Source organism: Piliocolobus tephrosceles, chromosome 10, assembly GCF_002776525.5.
Source record: "Piliocolobus tephrosceles isolate RC106 chromosome 10, ASM277652v3, whole genome shotgun sequence".
NCBI lineage: Eukaryota > Metazoa > Chordata > Mammalia > Primates > Cercopithecidae > Piliocolobus > Piliocolobus tephrosceles.
Window position 1 is genome coordinate 44,874,290 of NC_045443.1, and position 19,153 is coordinate 44,893,442.

Below are 19,153 nucleotides of genomic sequence, written 5' to 3' on the forward strand. Positions count from 1 at the left end.
ACCCCGAATGCAGGTACTACTTCCATGGGAAGTCACTGATCTAGGGGTTGAAAAGATGGAAATACGAGTGAAACCCGGTTCTCACTTTCAAGGAGTTTAGAATACAGCCTGCAGCCTTAAACATATTTGAACAAGTACAATACTTGCAGATACTAAAAAAATTCAGAGAGCCCAAAAGTTGTTAGGATAAGTTTCTCATTCATCCCAGACTCCCTAGAACTTCCCTGGAAGCCACCCTTTCTAACAGCTTCTTATGTCTCCCTTCCAGAATTCTCTACACTGCTCATGGATTGGCACTGAATGCTTCTTGCTTAGATTTATCCAGAATCCAGCAGGGGGCTCAGAGTGGGCTGGAAGCCCCTGCCACATGAGGTCTGGCAGGCCACAAAATGTGAGGGAATCGAAGGTCTGAAGCACACAGGACATTTGCTTTGCAGTCAGATGGGGCTGGGTTTAAGCCCTGACTCCCTCGGTGACTGGCTAGGCAAGCCAGAAACACAACTTAACCTGCTTAGGCTGCCCCATCTGTAACCAGGAGATAAGAATACCTACTTCAGGCTGGGCATGAGGGCTCACGCCTATAATCCTAGAACTTTGGGAGGCCAAGATGGGCAGATTACTTGAGGTCAGGAGTTCGAGACCAGCTTGGCCAACATGGTGAAATCCCATCTCTAATAAAAATACAAAAATTAGGCATGGTGGCGGGAGCATGTAGTCCCAGCTACTTGGGAGGCTGAGGCACAAGAATTGCTTGAACCCAGGAGGTAGAGGCTGCAGTGAGCTGAGATTACACCACTGCACTAGAGCCTGGGCGACAGAGCAAGACTCTGTCTCAAAAACAACAACAACAACAAAACAAAAGAATACCTACTTCAAAGAGGTCACCTGAGATTAGCAATGCTGTCTGTGATGCACCCAGCACATGCAGGGGGTGGGGGGGGTGGTTTCCTTCGTGGTACTTTGCCTGCTGCACTTGTCTGCAGCCTCCTTCCTGGCATCAGCATTTCAGTGTCTGCTCCCAACTCTCCTCCTTCCTCTACCACAGACCATTTTCTCCTGGATGCATGCCCCTGCCCCATCTTGCTCGTTCGCGCTCTCTTTTTTTTTTTTTTTGAGATGGAGTCTTGCTCTGTCACCCAGGCTGGAGTGCAGTGGCACAATCTCAGCTCACTGCAACCTCTGCCTCCTGGGTTCAAGCAATTCTCCTCCCTCAGCCTCCCAAGTAGCTGGGACTACAGGCATGAGCCACCAAGCCCAGCTAATTTTTGTATTTTTAGTAGAGACGGTGTTTTGCCATGTTGGCCAGGCTGGTCTCAAACCCCCGTCCTCAGGTGATTTGCCCACCTTGGCCTCCCAAAGTGTTAGGATTACAGGTGTGAGCCACTATGCCCAGCCCCCTGCCCTAGCTCTTACCGCCAGCCTCTCCCAACTCTTCCCTTTCTCTTTCACCTGAACTTTTGTAAGCGAACACCTTATTATGTGCTAGGAGTTGTTCTAAGTGCCTTACATTTGCTAACTGATCTAGTCCTCATGACAAACCTATGAGGTATTTTTTGTTTTATCCCCATTAGGTAAATGAGTACACTGAGGCCCAGCAGTATTAGATAACTTGTCTGAGGCCACAGACAAGTGGTAGAGGTTCAGCTGGGACTTGAGCCCAGGAAATTGGGCTTCAGAATCCACGCTCTCAACCAATACACTCTACCCCTCCTCCCCAGCATTCCCACTCGCCACAGGCCAGCCAGCACGGGACACATGCGGGACCTAGATGGGCATGCAGAAAGATGAAAAAAAATCACACAGCCCCATAGAGACCCATGCCAGCAGCAATCCCCAGCCTTGTGCAGGTGAGAGGGCAGAAGCTATGTCATCTTTGGGTACCCGTGAAGACAATCCCAAAGAAGCATTTGGAGCAACTGTTGACTTTGTAGAAACCAAGCAATGATTTGGGACTGTATGCTGGGAACAGGGGGCTGGCAATGGGTTGGGGTCTTAGAGGACCCTCGGCTCCAACTCCCCTGTTCTCAGTGCCCTGCCATATCCCTTCTCTAGAAGCTCCCAAGTCCCTCTAGGACTCCTCATTAGCGTCCCAAAGCAAGCTCCACCATTTCTCTGTATTGGCAGAGGAGCCAGCTGCCCATCAGGGCAGCGGCTTAACTGCCAGGTGAGCCAGCCAGGATGCCTGTCTACCCAGACGAAGGCCTCCGTCAGTCCGAGGCAAGGGGACAGAGAAGCTCCTGCACACCAAGCAGGAGGCTGGATATAAGGGTGGCGAGGCCAGCCTCCTGCCTCCACAGCAAGCGTGCCTCTTTCTTGCCACCTCGGGGCAGCTGGGGCCCTGAGGCAGCTATTTTTAGCTCTTGACACCTGGGTATTTTGCAGCCGCAGGATGTCCGGTTTGGAGTCTCTTTCTGGGAATCCCACACGCGGCTGTTGTAAACAGCCCCACGCAGCGGCCGCCTGAGCAAGGAGCCAGCGTCGCCCCCCACCCCACCTCCACTTCTGCTGTTTGAGATGAATCAAACAGGAAGCAGATGTAACCATGGCAGCAGCAGCTTGAGCTCCCTGGGGGTGGGAAAGCATCCTCCCTGGTTCTTTGTCCCCCACCCCAGATCCCCAGCTCCACCCTGTGGCCTCTCAAGGATGGAGACCTGGCAGAACCTGAGGCCAGGGAGCTGAGCCATTCTGAGTCGCGTATGGCTGTCGGTTTCCGGGCCTGGCACTCTCTGGGGACCCTTACTGACCTCTGACAGAGAAAAACAGGGGTCCTCCCAGCCCTGTCCCCCTCCCGGGACCTCTCGGGCCACCACTCAGCCTCCTTGCAAGTCCATTGTGAAGGGGAGGGCATAGCTACTTCCTGGGGTGGCAGGCCTGGAGGGCCTGCATCTACTTCCTATTACCCATGGCCTTCGGCTTATAGCCTGGCCTGCCCCTGCACTGCTCTGCCCACTTAGGGAATTCCTGAGCCAGTGGGTTCCCCTAGTCCACACTGCCCTAGGATTTCTCAGTTCCGAAAAGCCCTCAAAGACATAAGTTCCACACTCATCCTCACTCCTCTGCTCCAGTATCTTCAGTCCCTGAGATAGGAAGTTCACCATGATGTCTAACCACAATCTGTCCTATCATAAGCAAAACATCCTGAGCAAGCAAGATTTGAGGCCCTATCTGTAACATGGGGATAAGTCGGCCAGTTTCTGCCTTCATCTCTCCCCTTCTCCCCTACCCCTCTGGTGCCCCACTTAGACCAGCTGCTCCCTCTTAGCAGCCAGTGGGAGCCAGTCTTTCTCAAGGGCCAGTGTTTGCCCCAACAGGAAGCACAGTCACTGGCCCAGGCTGCCTCTAGGGGCGGCTTCTTCTCCCCTCTGAGATGTCACACTCATTCCCTTGCCCTCCTTGTCACCCCAGTTCCTGGGCCTTCCTCGGGCTGACCCTGCCCCTCTATGTACCCTACTCCTGCTTTGCCCACTGGTTCTGCCTCTCCCAGCTGCAGGCCGAGAGAGGAGATGTGCGTTCCTCACTCTTCTTACCTGTGCCACCCACAAGGCCACGCAGCCCATTCCCAAGACTGCCAGGGAAATGTTTAAGTTACAATATCAACAATAGTTATATTATTTTAATTAATTAATAATATTAATAATGATCAATCATGTGTTAATGCTTACTGTGTGCTGGCTATTGTCCCAGGCATTTTTGGCGGGGGGAGGGCAACCTCCTCCCACTAAGCATTATTTATTTATTTATTTATTTTTTTTTTTTTTTATTTTTTTTGAGATTGAGTCTCACTGTGTCGCCCAGGCTGGAGTACAGTGGCACGATCTCGGCTCACTTCAACCTCTGCCTCCCGGGTTCAAGCGATTCTCCTGCCTCAGCCTCCTGAGTAGCTGGGATTACAGGCATGCACCAACACGCCCGGCTAATTTTTGTATATTTAGTAGAGATGGGGTTTCACCCTGTTGATCAGGCTGGTCTCGAACTCCCAACCTCAAGTGATACACCCAACTCAGCCTCCCAAAGTGTTGGCATTACAGGCGTGAGCCACCGCGCCAGGCCCACACTAAGCATTTTAATTTACTATTGCAAGTAGTCCTCACAACTCTGTAAGGCAGATACTGCTTTGTTTGTTTGTTTTGTTTTGTTTTGTTTTGTTTTTGAGACAGAGTTTTACTCTGTCACCCAGACTAGAGTGCAGTGGCACGATCTCGGCTGACTGCAACCTCTGCCTCCCGGGTTCAAGTGATTCTCCTGCCTCAGCCTCCCAAATAGCTGGGATTACGGATGCAAGCCACCATGCCCAGCTAATTTTTGTATTTTGGTAGAGATGGGATTTCGTTATGTTGGCCAGGCTGGTCTCAAACTCCTGAACTCACTCAATCCACCCACCTTAGCCTCCTAAAGTTCTGGGATTACAGGCATGAACCACCGCGCCCCGCCTATATACTGTTATTATTCTAATTTTGCAAATGAGGAAACTGAGGCTAAGAGAGGTTCGGAAACTTGCTGAGGTCACACAGATGGTATGTGGAGCTGCTGGGACTCCAGAACCTAAGCTTAGCATCGGTACACTGGCGTGGACTTCCTACTCAGCCTGCCTCCTATTAGCGGATGAAGTGAGACCACCAAGGGGACAAGGGGATGCAAGACACAGTGAGGTCCTAGGGTATGCCCCCAGTGCCGGCCTGTTCCCACAAAGTGCACCGTGTTCCACCCCTGCCATCCTCCCTTCCTTTTCCATCATCTATTTCCCTTACTTTTTAAATGTACATTTTACCATTTTAAAGTGTACCATTTAAACGCTTTACAGTGTTTCCTGTTAGTTGCCTCCAGCAGGGTATAACTAAACAAGCAAACCTCCCAGGGTTGCCACAGAGGATCAAACACTGCGTGAGCTCTCTGGAAACTGTCAAGCCCTCTACAAAATGTGGGTTGCATAACCAGAGCAAGTCACCCTCAGAGTGGGTACTTGGGGGGTGAATTCCCTTGGGAGGAAAAGGTCCCCCTCTCTCTCTCTCTCTGTGTGTGTGTCTCTCTCCTCCCCCTCTCACGTGCAGGCCTTGGGCAGGTGGAAGGGCTGGAAGCACCCACAAGTGCAAAAGGGAGCACCTACCTTCAGGGCCGCTTCCTGGGGACTAGGAACACAGCCACATGGCTATCAGCATCCCTGGATCTGGGGCAGAGGAAGGCAAAAACCACAATGGAGACCCTGGTCTGCACTCAGTAAGAACCAGGCAAACCAAACTGAGGCATCTCGGATGTGAATAGCCACAAGCTGTGAACCCTGACACTCACAGGGATGTCACATTCACATTAATGACAGTAAATACCCTAGAGGTCCCATCCCAGTGGTGCTCTAGAATCCCCCTCCTTTTGCCTATTATTTTGGAAGATGGCAGAAGTCTAGTGGGCAGATTCTCCAGGTGACCTGATTCCCTTTTGAAGTCAGGCTGCCCTTGAGACTTGGTTGAAGGGGTTTTTCCAGATCACAAATACAACTAGGGTGCTCACATAGCCTTCAGGTCACTCAACAGACAGATGCATGGTCCTAGGTACTGATGTGGACAAACCAGCTGTAAGGACAATTTCTGGCCAACTGGGAATTCAGTAAGATGAACATTTACCGTAATGGAAGGTGGAAATCACTGATTGAAAAAACAGTATATGCAGAGTAATCTCATTTTCATAAAAATTACAACACACAAGCATGTGTTTCAGGGAGCTCTGTGTACCCAACATGATTTTTATCCACTGGAACAGCCAAGCCTGCACCACGAATGACCTTCATCACAACTTTCTTATCTCTCCGTTTCATCTTCGTGGTTCCCTGTTCCACAAGGATGTCAGAAGGACCAACTAACTGAAGCCCAAGGCTTTGCAGAAAGTGACCAGCAGGCTTTTCAGGATCCAGTTCTTCACAGAACTTCCAGAAGCCATCGACATCTTCAGGCCCCCTCCCCGCCGGACCTGCGCCTCCTGCCACCGCCAACCATTCTGCCGCTGCAGCACCTTTTTTTATTTTTGTTTTCGTTTTTGACAGGGTCTGGCTCTGCTGCCCAGGCTGGAGTGCAGTGGCAGAAACATAACTCACTGCAGCCTCAAACTCTCGGGCTCAAGCCATCCTCCTGACCCAGTTACCCAGCCTTCTGAGTAGCTAAGGCTACAGCCACGCACCACCGTGCCTGGTTCATTTTTTGTTGTTGTTGAGACGGGGTCTTGCTGAGCTGCCCGGGCTGGCCTGGAACTCCTGGCCTCAAGTGATCCTCCCACCTCAGCCTCCCAAAGCGCTCAGGTTACAAGTGTGAGCCGCTGTGCCTGGCCTTCTTCTCCTTTTCTCTCCCATTTCACCCTCTTCCTCCCCTACCACTCTGTTCTTTCATCACCTGTTTACTTTTGCCCTCCCCTGTTTTCTGACTCCACCCCACACAAGTTTCACCAGCTAATTTTAAATAGAGATAAATCTTAGCATTGGCTATACAGGTTGGACAGACGGCTATACCTCTTTAAACCTCAAGTTTTAAATCCTTAAGATGGGAGAATTGGCCAGGTGCGGTGGCTCACGCCTGTCATCCCGGCACTTTGGGAGGCTGAGGTGGGCGGATCACCCAATGTCAGGAGTTTGAGACCAGCCTGGCCAACATGGTGAAACTCTGTCTCTACTAAAAATGCAAAAAAATAATTACCCAAGCATGGTGGCATTCAACTGTAATTCCAGCTACTCGGGAGGCTGAGGCAGGAGAATCCTTTGAGCCTGAGAGGCAGAGCTTGCAGTGAGCCGAGATCAAACCACTGCACTCCACCCTGAGCAACAGAGCGAGACTCCATCTCAAAAAAAAAAAAAATTAAAATAAATAAATGAAATGGGAGAATTAAAAAAAAAAAATTACAACACACAAAGACACACAAGGAAATGGAAAGATGTGCAGTGATCTCTGACTGATGGGTCTGTGATATTTTTTATTTTTTAGCTTTTACTGGTTTGTCCTGTGTGAGTATCAACAATGCACATGGACTGCCTCTGTAATAATTAAGCAGCATATATACGTACATAGACACAGCCCATGGTAGCAAAGTCAAAGTGTGACCTCGGGCTCCCGTGAGAATTAGTCCACAGGGCTTTCATCGCCCCCGTGTCTTCTTGGACCATACATCCTCTGAGGTTCCGTGTTATCTACAACCCAGCGTCCTCTGCCTCTCCTGAATCTCGCCAAGGGCCTAGCACAGGGCTGGGCACAAAGTCAGGACTTACTTAATGAATGCCTTCTGGCTGAATAATGATCATTTCCTGAAAGAAATGCCTCATGCCTCTTCCAGAGCCGCTGTGCTGGGAATACTCACTGCTGACATCACTGACCTGCCCACCCCTCCTCTGTTCTTCATAAGAGCAACAAGGGAAGGGCTAAAATAAAGGTCACCCCAGCAGATGCTGGCAAGGTACTCCACATCGGGGCCATCAGGGCAGCCCCGTCCCAGACCCTCCCCAGGCTGGCACAGCAGCCCCTCTCCAGGAGCAGCTGGCTTCAGGGCCTTGGGGTCCCTCCTCACCCTGCCTCACTGGGTGAGGCTGGGGGAGGAGTGAACAAGAGAAGCAGGGGTCCACCCTATGACTTCTGGCTACAGCTCTGGCTGTTCCAGGCCCTGATGGGTGGAGGAATCTGGAACAGGGATTTGGCCTGGTTTTTTCTGTGAACTGGGGCTAGGCCCAGTTTCTGTTCTTCGTGTCTGCAACATTCCCTATCCCTGACCTTCAAAAAATATGAACAATAACATTAATAATGATGATGAATATTCAGTGAGCACTGACTTCATACCAGCACGGAGCTAACTTTATTTACATTATCTCCTTTAATCTTCATAGCAACTCCATAAAGTTGAAACTGTGATTATTTTCACATTACAGATGAAGAAGTGGAGGCACAGAGCAAAATGTACCCATAATCACACTTGCAGGAGAAACCAAGACTCAGCCAAGGCCATCCCATTCCTCCCTCTGCGTCCTTACAGGATGCTCTCCTGCCAGGCGTTGCCATATATACAGTAGGGTCTAAGGCGATAATTAACATCTGCAGAGTGCTTTAAGCACCAAGTGTTTACATATGCTTAGAGAAAAGCCCCACTTGAAACTAGGAAATCAAGTCTCAGAGCCATCTGCATCCTTACTCAAGATCCCAGACCTTTCGACTTAGATTCAAACTCAGGTCTCCGGCGTCAGAATGGCACATTTCTTCCCTATTATCACACGATGCCCCTGGCTCACACTCAAGGCGGCCCCGGTTGCCACACCTCCTTTAGCGCTGGTATCCGGGGGGGCGAAGACTGCGCTCAGCCCCTCGCCCCGTGGGGGTGGGGTGCTGCGCCAGCACCTCCTCAGCGTCTCCGCCGTGACTCACTCCCGGGACCCAGGGGAAGCACAGCCCTGCGCTGCGGGCAAACATCGTCCGCCGCCCGCCCCGCCTCCAGCTCCCCGCCTCCACATTTGCTAACCGAAACAAGGCTGCTGCTATTTTTAACCCTCCAGCTCCCCCTTGCCTGGGGCTCCCCCCTTCACCTCCCCACCCCCCGCCCCAGCCGGGTGCCACCAGCCTGTCATTCTGAGAGCAGTTCTATAACCTGAACGCGCCCGGGAGGGCGCAGCGGACGCCCCGGACGTGCAGGTTTGTGGGGCAAGCAAAACAAGACGGTTACAGCCCAATCGCCGAATTCCCCCACCCCAGACTCTTTCCGAACCTGTCACTCCCCGACTGCCCTGCTCCTCCTGCCATTCTGGGGGCTGGGGTAGAGGAGAATGGGACTTCTGGGCTGGGGTCACCTCAGGAGCCTAAGCTAGGCTCCTTGGAACGGGCCCTGCAGGGAGGAAGCTGAACTGAAGGGGAATGGAGTTCCCCTGCCGATCCCCAGGGTGAGAGGCTGACCCTATAGGCCCAAAGCTTCTGACCACCAGGGTTTACAATCCCTGCAGGCAACATGGAGGAAAAAGGAAGTGGTGTGGAGACAGGGTGGGGATGGTGAGCTTAGCCCAGGGCCCTCCTCAGGAGGAGAAGTCCCCTCCCCATCCTGCTGTGGAGCTTGGGTGGGGAAGGCCTGGGAGTGGGGAAGAGCACTGAGCAGCCTCCAGAGAGGCCCAGGGTGGAAGACAGCCTTGGCAGTGTGCAGGGGGGAAAGCAGGCCTGGTGTCAGGGCTCCTTGGACACTCAAGAATCTAAGGAAAGGGCCAGGCAACACCTTCCTGCAGCAAAGCTCTGGGTTCCCAGGAAAACCTTCCTGGGAGAAGAGGTTGGAGGTGAGAGGGGGTGAGGCCTGCTGGTCTAGAGCCGAAACCTGACGCCCCAGTTGCTGATGTGAAAGTTAACCTCCTGAGAGGGGTGAAGCCCTAGAGCTGCAGGTGGACCCCACCGGGGCATTTCCTCCCAGCTGATGTAGAGCCCGCGGCTTGAATCAGCCCCATCTGGCCATCTGGTCTCAGAGTCTCCCCCAGTTTGGGCAGCAGATTCCAAGGGCCCAGGAGAGACTCTGGAGAGCCCAGCCAAAGGGCCATCTGGGCTCAGGTCTTCCCCGTGTGCCTCTCCTGTCCCAGCCTCCGCCCTCCCTTGAGCCCTGTCCTCTCTTGTCTCGACCCCAGCCCTTCTTTCCAGTTCTGTCCTCTCTTCCAGGGCCCAGGTCCTCTCTAGGCCTTGATCCTCTCTCTTTGGTGATTCCTGAGCCAAGTAAATAAATCCCAGTGGCCACAGAGGCAACAGGCTAGACCAGAGGGGAGGGACTTGGCACAGCAGTTCCCCAATGGGTGAGATGGCGGAGAAGGGAAGGAGGTGGGAGGAAGGTGAAACAGGAGAGCTCCTGGGGAGATGCGGCCTCCTTCTCAACATTCAGTATGGCCACAGGGCCCTGAACTCAGACCCATGGAAGAAAAAGGTGCTCCCCAAGCAAGGAAGTGGCCTTGATCTTGGCCTTGTACAGCTCCCCCTTCTGCTGTCCCCTCTGCTAGCCTTTGGGGATGCTTGAGGCGAGGAGACTGCTATCTTCCATGCCAAGTGAGAGGCTGGCAATTCAGCTCCAACCCTCAGCCATTACTCAACCCAGGGCCTCCACCTGGATCCAGGGAGTTCCCAAGCACGGCTCCGGAGGCTCTGACAGCTCAGTTCCAGCCTGGGGAGGCGAGAGACGGCATCAATGTCACCTTCTTAGGCAGTCCTCCCCTGGCCACCCTATCAAAGGAAGTCCCACCTTGTTATTCTCTATTGCCATACCTCGTTCATTTCCTTCTTAAGGCTTATCACAGTGTGTAACTAGTCACACATACTCATTCCTTTACTTGCCTACTTGTTCTGTTTGTCTTCTCCACGAGAGTGGAAGTTCCCTGAGGTCAGAGGTTGTGCCTATGTGTTCACTGAATATCTGTACCCAGTGCCTGGAACATTGCAAGGCTCAGCTAGGATCCAGTGAATGGATGAATTGCTGAATGACTGGCTCAGCAACATGATTCCCTGGTTGCCAACACTGACCTTTAGGGATGACACTCAACAGTTCCAGGAGTTCTCCAAAAAGGAGGCAGCAGAATGTAGCAGGAAGAACAAGATCAGAAAACAGGAAAGCCAAGACCCCAGAGGAAAGATCAGCCCCAATCAGCACCAGCCCAATCAGGTTCACGTCATCACGAAGTGTAGTTATGAGCACACATGCACACACACACACAGGGGGGAGATGGGTGAGCACAAAGTCCTGGACAGGTCTTAGAAGCCTTGAGTTTTCTCTTGATTCTTCCTCTTAATGGCCCAGCACCTTAGAGAAACTACATACCTTCTGTGGGTCTGTTCCCTCAAAAGAAAAAATGAAGAGGTTGACCCAGGGCAGTGGTCCTCAAATACAGCCTTGTCCCAGGATCACCTGAAGCACATGTTAAAATCTGGATTCCCAGGCCCCACCCCTCAGATTCTGACTAGTCAATCTGGAATGGGCCTGAGGATCTTAATGTTTTTAATTTTGAGACAGAGTCTCACTCTATTGGGCAGGCTGGAGTGTGGTGGCGCGATCTCGGCCCACTGCAGCCTCCACCTCCTGGGCTCAAGCAATTCTCCTGCCTCAGCCTCCCAAATAGCTGGGACTACAGGCCTGCGCCACTGTGCCCAGCTAAATTTGTATTTTTAGTAGAGATGGGGTTTTGCCTTGTTAGCCAGGCTCATCTCAAACTCCTGCCTTCAAGTGATCTGCCTGTTTCAGCCTCCCAAAGCCACCGCTTCCAGCCAGGAAATTTTTTTTTTTTTTTTTAATAGAGTCTTGCTGTCGCCCAGGCTGGAGTGCAATGGCTTGATCTTGGCTCACTGCAACCTCCACCTCTCAGGTTTAAGCAATTCTCCTGCCTCAGCCTCCCAAGTAGCTGGGATCACAGGCGCACACACCACACCTGGCTAATTTTTTGTATTTTTTTGTAGAGACGGGGTGTCGCCACATTGGCCAGGCTGGTCTCGAACTCCTGACCTCAGGTGATCCACCTGCCTCGGCCTCCCAAAGTGCTGGAATTACAGGTGTAAGCCAACGCGCCCGCCCAGCCCAGGATCTTTATCTTTAACACATTCCCCAGGTGACTCTGAAGCAAATGGTCAAGGAACCCGCATTTGAGAATCCCGAATGAGATGGTGTTTTACAAGCCAACATCTAGACTTCTATTAAAAAGCCACTCCTGCCCAGGTATATACCCCCAAAAAACATGTCCATGTATTCCACATACCCCACACAGGGCCATAACCTGCAAAGGTGTGCACCATACAGATGATACACATCTGTCTTTTATGTGTGCATACTCCCAAAACACCTAACACAGAACCACCACATAGATCACAAATAGCCGGGAGCCACCACATCAGCATACACGGCGGGGGGAAGGGGTACACACACAGATACCCACCACACACTCAGTGTGTGCTCACACACACCTCATGCAGACCCACACTAAACAGACGCTGTCCTGAATTTATTTTGCCTCTGGGAACTGGTCCAGGACCAAAGGAGCTATGCTCTGCTGATGAAAACATCCCTCCCGCCTCTGCCACCCCCACCCCTGCCCCTTGCCCCAGGCAGCATGCTACCCACCTCTCCCTTGTAGGAGGAGGGAGACTGGAGGAGGGCAGTGGGGATGGGTTGGGAGGAGGCAGAGGCTAGGCCAGCGACTCAAGCTGCTCAGAGCCCTTCCGGGTGTCCAGCTCCCCTCTTTCCCTCTCCCTTCCCCCCAGAAGATGCCAAAGGGCCTCCACCCAGCCCCCGAGTCCATGCTCACTCAGGCCACTTGCTTAGATTCCCAGGCCCCTGGTCCTAGGGCGCCAAAAGGGTTAGGGAGGTGGCTAGATCTAGGGACTCCTCCTAATACTCAGGCCTCTAAGGAAAGGGCTGTCTGGGGGCACCTTCCTATAGCCCTAAGGCCTGGGGCCTCCAGGGAAGGTTACCACAGAAACAGGGGGAAAATATTACAAGGAAACACAATACCCGGCAGGGTCACCTGCTGACCGGGCTTCCTGCTGTGTTGCCCACCCCCAGCTCACTGCTCTCACAGCCTCCTTCTCCAGCCTTGCCTGGGCCTCCTTACCAAGGCTCTCCTTCCTGCCTCCCAAGAGCTGGAAGAAGTAGTCTTAAGCAGAAACCCTGCCCCTCCGTGGTTCCAAACAACAACATCGAGGATGGCCCAGAGCTGAGCCCCCAAGAGCCCCCAACTCCTAATCCTTACCAACCCCTCCTCACCATCACCACAGGAAATCAAAGCTTCCTGCCCCAGAGGAAGTGCCCCATCTAGTGAACAAATCCAACACACACAAACGCACAGTCCTGGGAGCCTCCGGGAGGACAGATGCCCTCCCCCTGGCCCCAGGCCTTATTCAGGCCCTGCTTCCAGCAATGCCCCACACCACACTGGAGGCCCCAGTCTCAAGTCTGAGGGCAGGCCAGGAAGAGTCAAGCTGTGGAGGGTGGGCCAGCAGAATGGGCACTGGCAGAGTGAGAAGGCCTGGTTCTGGCCCCCCTCTGCCTGCCATTCCCTGACTGAGTGACCCTGGGCCTTGCATTAGCTCACCTTCTCTCAGGCCCCTGCCAACTTCAAAATTACCAGCCCTTAATGAAAGGCCAGGAGAAAGAAGGCAAAGAGAGATGGGGTTTCACAGGCTTCTGTCTTCCAAGTCCTTGGGCAAGCATGCCCACAGCTACCAGAGGGTCTCCACTCCCTACCCCATCACACATGAGTTTCTCTCTTGCCCAAGGGTTTTATATCAGAATTGAGAAAGTTCCAGCTTCCATGCCCAGAGGACACCAAGGACTAAAGCTGAGGTCCATTATCCCTAAGCAAACTGGAGGCGGTGGATAATGGCACTGAACCTTGATTTTCCTCTCCACAGTCAACGTCTCCTGCTCTGCTCTGAGAAGTGTGCTTGGAATTTTCTCCCCATTTTACTGAAGGGGAAACTGAACTTCAGTGTGAAAGTGGAGTGAACTGCTTAGACATGCAAACTTCCCTGCCCCAAAACCCACTGTAAGACCTAGTGGCCACAGAGACACCCACCAAATAAGGGACACAGAGGCCTCGGGAGAACACTGCACCAGCACCATTCCAGGTGCAACACCAGGAGGCAGCTCTGAGCTTGCGTCTGAGCCTGGCCCGGCTGGGCAAGGAGGGACATCAAGGGGACTAAAGGCAGAGGACTAGTCCCAGTAGATCCAAGACCTGGTTACAGTCTAGGCTTGCTGGGATGGGTACCACTCAGTGGGACTACTCTGTGCCTTAGTTTCCCTCAGAAATGACTGCAGAGAAGAAGAAAATGACTTAATAACTCATGGGTAGCAGCAGCCTATGGAGGAGGAAAAGGCCACCAAAGCGCCTCATTAGAGGGCAAGGACCTGAGTCACAGTCTCCTTCCAGCCCTATGGCTGAATAGCGGTCCTAAGGAAGGTCCCACAGGTCCAGATGCAAGTCCAGGGAACAGGCTGAGAAGTCGATCTTGAGCTCCCAGCAGGGCCGCTGAGGGCCGATGCCCCATTCTCACCCTAGAAAGCGGCAGGCAGAGCTGGGCCTCAGGCAGATGTTGCCTAGGAGAGTGGGCAAGGAGTGTTGGCAGCCAGACAGCCACTGTCCAGATGCAGGGGGAGGCCTTTGGGTGTGCAGGAGGCCTTTGGGTGGCCTCCTCAGCCAGAGAGGATGAGGAGTGAGGAGCAGCCGTGGCTGGGGAGGTCAGACCCAAACAGGCAGCCACAGCGGGAAGCAATGGGGGTGGGGGCACTAGGTGGCCTGAGCGCCCCAAAGGGCTCTCTCCTAGCCCACAGGCCTAAAACTCTGGTGGTGGCAACCCAGCCCATCCGCCAGATTTGCCGCCTGCTCTCACACTCCCCAACACTAACAGACCCCAGGCCTGGGGGGTGCACATCCTGTCCCCCATCCCTCACACAGCCTGTGGCACCCCCCTTCCCGCGCCGCTGCCGGCATTGACCTCCACAGCTCACTAGGGCACAGGTGTCTCTTCACCCTGATGGGTGAACAAGGATGGGGGGCGATGCTCAGAGACACCTCCCACTCAGAGACTCCTCCAAGGGACCTCTTTCCCCGCCGAAGGATCTGAGTAGGGCCCTGCCCGGCTCCACGGGATGGGGGCGCTGATGTCCAGCCCCACAAAGCCCAGCCCCAACTCAGTGGGTCCTGCCCTTTGCCCTCGCGCTTCCAAACCTTCCGCCCCGGAGCACCGCCCCCTCGCCGGGCCACCGCTGCCGTCCCTCCCTCCCCGGTTCCTCGGTTCGTCCTCCCCGGGAACAGGGGTGATGGGACGTGGGGCCCGCGCACCGGCGGCCGGGGCCTCCAACTCCCTCCCTCGGGCCTGTTGCTGCCCCGGGGCGGGCGGATGTGGGCGCCCCGCGGGAGGCCCGAGCCCTCTGGCCCCCGGAACCAGCCCCGACCCGGAGCCTGCCAGAGCCCAGCGGAGCCGGGCGGGACGGGCGCGGTCTGGGGGTGCACGCCGGGCTGGGCCCGCGGGGCCGGCCGGAGCCCGAGCCGGAGCCCGAGCCGGAGCCGGAGCCGGAGGCCGAGCCTGGGCGGGCGGCGCTGGGTGCCGCGCGCAGGGCGGGGCGGGGGGCGGCCGCCCAGTACTCACCAGCGCCGGGGCTGTGCATCCAGGGGCCGGGGCCCTCAGAGCGGGGGGCTCATGGCGGGGCGGGGGGCTGGGGCGCCGGCCTCACATCCCCCCAGTCGCCGGAGGCTGCAGAGCGACTGTGAGACGGCGAGAGGAAGGGAGGGGGCCGAGAGGGGGAGGGCCCTGGCAGCCCAGCCGGCCGGGTAGGATGACAATGGAAGGAAATGCTTTATCTGAGTCTGAGAGCGGGCCAAGGGGGAGGGGAGGGAGGGGGCAGGCGTTCGCGGCCCTGGGACACACCGCCCCGGCAGACACTGCACCGGGCGGCGCACAGGCGGGCCGCAGACACCACGCGCGGCCGGATCGCGGCGGGGTGCGGCGCACCGCCAGGGAGGCAGCGCCGAAGCCGGAACGCCGGCCGCGGCCCCGAGCCCGAGCCGCCGCGAGGCGCTCGGTGCAGTACACAATTCCCGGAAACCCAGCTACCTGGGCGCACGCACCCTCGCATACACAGCGTACACGAGCACGCATCCATGTTTACAAGGGGCAGAATCATTTACACAGCACACACTGGGGCTTCGGGGTGGACCCCCGTGCACACATTACATATCCGTACGGGCCACAAGCACGCGGGCACAGTGGGACACGCGTGGAGTCCCATGTCCCATACAAGGAATCCCAGACGAACACCCCCCACCACACACACACATAAGCACGACTTGCCTCAGGAAAGTTCCAGGATCTGATTTGAATCACTGCCCAGCCCTCCCCCCCTGGCACCCCCCCACACACACACCATGCCTGCTGAGGGGAACGGAAGGGTCCAGCCTGTTCCTATTAAAAGAAAAAGGGTGTGGGGGTGGTGCAGATTTTGAAAGTTTTCTTTTTTTAAAGAAATTTCTCAAGGGATTTCCTTCCCTCCTCTCCTCTTCCTCTCTTCCTCCCATTCCTCTCCCTCCACAACCCCCCTATTTCCCCCTCCCGGTCCCTATGAGTCAAACTTCAGCAATGTGCCCAGTGTCCCCCAGTGCATTACAGCGGATCACAGAAATGTTCCAGTCTGTGAGTCGGAATGCAGCCGCCTCCAGCCCTCCCTCAGCTAATAAACTCAGCTCAGGGCCGGCTTTAGGCAGTGGCCCTCCCTGCCTCTCCCTCCTCTTTTAGCTGGAGAGAAGGTCAGATTCAGGGGTCAGGGGTCAGGGGTTAAGGACCTCGCCATTGTGCTTCCTGGGCTAGCTGGTCAACCATGTCCGCCTCCAGCAATCTGGAGCTGCTCCTAGGAAGAGGAGAGGTCCACCACACAGGAACACTGGCCTCTGCAGCCTGAGGTGCCACCACTGCAAACCAAGGAGCAGCTTCCCCTGACCCCATCCTATCTCCCACAATCCTAAGAAACCCCAAGAATCCAGAGAAGGAGAAATTGAGGCAGCCCCAGAGGTGGAGTCAGGTCTGATCGGAAGCAGGAGCCCACAGTAGCCTAGGAGGGCTTGGCCATGCTGGTCGTGAACTTCAAACCATAGATTCTATTCTGTTCCCTCAGGCACAGCTCAGGACTCACTATCTGTTGCTACCAGCATATTCAGCATGGGACTTCTTACTTCAACCCCTTTCCTTGTCCCAGTTCTCCGTTGACAGGCAGATCCAACCCTTCTGCGCTTGTTAACTTATCCTCCCAAATGCCTTTCCTGGCATTCAAGCCCTACTACAACCTGGCACCAGACTCCATACACATCCCTGCCCAGTGCCTCCTGGTACTTCGGGCTCAGTAGTGTTAGTCGCTATTATTACTATCATTATTTCCAACAGACTGGGCTGCTAGCTGCTTCCCATCATGTCCTCACGCTTCCGCACTCCCTTGCCTTCGCTTACCATGCTCCCTCCAAAATAAATGTCCTCCCCAGCCCCGTTCTCCTTCTGTTGAAATCTTTCCAATCCTCAAGACCCACTCCCTATCTAGTGGGAGGGAGGGAGGGAGGGAGGGAGGAATGGAGGGAAGGAAGGAAGGACTGGAAGAAAAAGAAAGTGACTGTACCATTTTCTCCGGGAGGCTTTCCCAGATTCCCATAGCCAAGAAGGATTCTTCCCTGAACTGTGTGATCTTTATACATTGACCTTCACCCACCTAGTCTACTTGTATCAACTCTTCCTTCCAAGAGCATTCAAGAGTGGATATCCATGAGTGCAGCTACTGCCTTAGTCATGGGTGCATTTCTTGCAGTGTCTTGCACAGAATTCAAACTTGTTGTGAGTTATTTGTCCAATTGGGACTGATGTTCATGACTTTTAAGAACCTTCTCCAGGCTGGGCGCGGTGGCTCAAGCCTGTAATCCCAGCACTTTGGGAGGCCGAGACAGGCAGATCACGAGGTCAGGAGATCGAGGCCATCCTGGCTAACACAGTGAAACCCCGTCTCTACTAAAAAATACAAAAAACTAGCCAGGCGAGGTGGCGGGCGCCTGTAGTCCCAGCTACTTGGGAGGCTGAGGCAGGAGAATGGCGTAAACCCGGGAGGCGGAGCTTGCAGTGAGCTGAGATCCGGCCACTGCACTCCAGCCTGGGCGACAGAGCGAGACTCCAACTGGACACCTACAGTACACTCTTTCACCCCATAACTACCCATGCTGACTCTCCAAGACACATGCTGTTCCACCTTAGGGATGTCATCCCCAGCCCTCAATTCCAAGCCAGATCATCCTCCTTCCACATGCCTCTTTGGTGTCCACAGACTCCTGAAAAACTACTTGGTTACTGCAGACCCCCAGCCACATGCTTGCTATCTCCCTTGTCTAGCTCCACAATTGCTCCCAACCCTCAACACACACATATCCGTAGCTCTTATGTAGCTATTTCTGTACTAAAGCCAGGCCCTTTTATGCTCATTTCTTCCATGTGCATTGTGCATGCATTTATTTGTGAGTCTTCTTTCTCTTTTTAACCTCATCACTGGATTTTGAGTGATCTGAGTAAAAAGGCTATCTCCCTGCCTGTCTGTCCACACACTGCCCAACATGTGGCTTTCTACACAGACCAGGACTCACTGCCTCCAACATACGGTCAGAGAAAAAGACAGCATGTGCAACCTGCATCTGGGAAAGCTGGACTGTGTCTCTCCTTCCCCTGCCAGATGTACTTACCAGACCCCGCCTCATGGCAGAATCCTAAGCCAGTTTCTAAGTCACATGTCCCTTACCAGGATAAATTAGAAAGCCTCCAAGAACCTTAGAGACATGAGACAGAGAAATGCAAGCTACCTCTGTCTCCTGTAGCCTGGTTACCGTGGGGAGCCTTTTTTTTAAAAAGCTCTTGAGTCCAGGCCTCTCATAGCTTGCTCAGCTGAACACCTAGCAGAAGAGACTGGCCCCAGAGGACCTGCCTTGGCTTCCTGAGCCTTCTCTAGAGTCTTTGGCCAGCACAAAGCCTGAAGACACCCCTATCTGCTTCCCTTTGGGACTCTGGGCCTACTTGACCTTCTCTTTCTCCTTTTCCTCCCCTTCTTTCCTTAGTTAGCTACTGTTTACCATTCACTGTGTAGTAGTCCTTGCTATCCCCTGGACAAACATTAGATCATTTATTCTTAACAATAATTCTTGTTATGCTCATGAGTAAGCATGGCCTTTATGTTTGAAACCTGACCAAAGTTGCGCAACTAGTAAGTGACGGGGCCGTTCATTCATTCAACAAATATTATTGGGTGCCTACTTTGTGCCAGGATTTAAAGCCCCAGAAAATTATCCAAACTTTCTGATACCCTCTGTTCCCAACCTTCTAGATGTGGAGGCCACAGCCACAATTCCTCCCCTAGCCTGCGCTTATCCTCACACACTTCCCACAAAGCCAACCAGAAAGTGCTCCTTCCCCAAGGCCTCAGTGAGATCTCAGTGGACACCCATTGTGTTGGGTTAGTTTGGATCTTGCATTTCAGTTTCTGGATCTGGAATCAAATGCCAGTTCATAGGGTTTGGGACTTGCAGATTAGTAGGGGAGATTAGGTCCCCAACTCCAAATAAAGGGTTTAATGGGACCAGACATAAGAGATATAAGAAGTAGAGGAAGGAAAAAAGAAAGGAAAG

At 53.9% G+C, this 19,153-nt stretch overlaps 1 protein-coding gene across 11 annotated transcripts in view; it reads right to left on the reverse strand.

The window, feature by feature from the left end:
- Window positions 1-15,546, reverse strand: part of HDAC7 (histone deacetylase 7) — a 38,879-nt gene extending 23,333 nt beyond the window's left edge. For 9 of the 11 annotated variants that reach the window (XM_023231230.3, XM_023231229.3, XM_023231237.3 and 6 more), the window contains exon 1: window positions 15,105-15,546. In XM_023231230.3, the coding sequence (XP_023086998.1) occupies window positions 15,105-15,123 (19 nt within the window). In that variant the 5' untranslated portion in view covers window positions 15,124-15,546. Of the gene's footprint in view, window positions 1-5,104; window positions 5,162-6,674; window positions 6,734-15,104 lie in introns of those variants that run through there. The other 2 variants (XM_023231227.1, XM_023231236.2) reach the window with 2 other exon arrangements.
- Window positions 15,547-19,153: the final 3,607 nt, after the last annotated feature.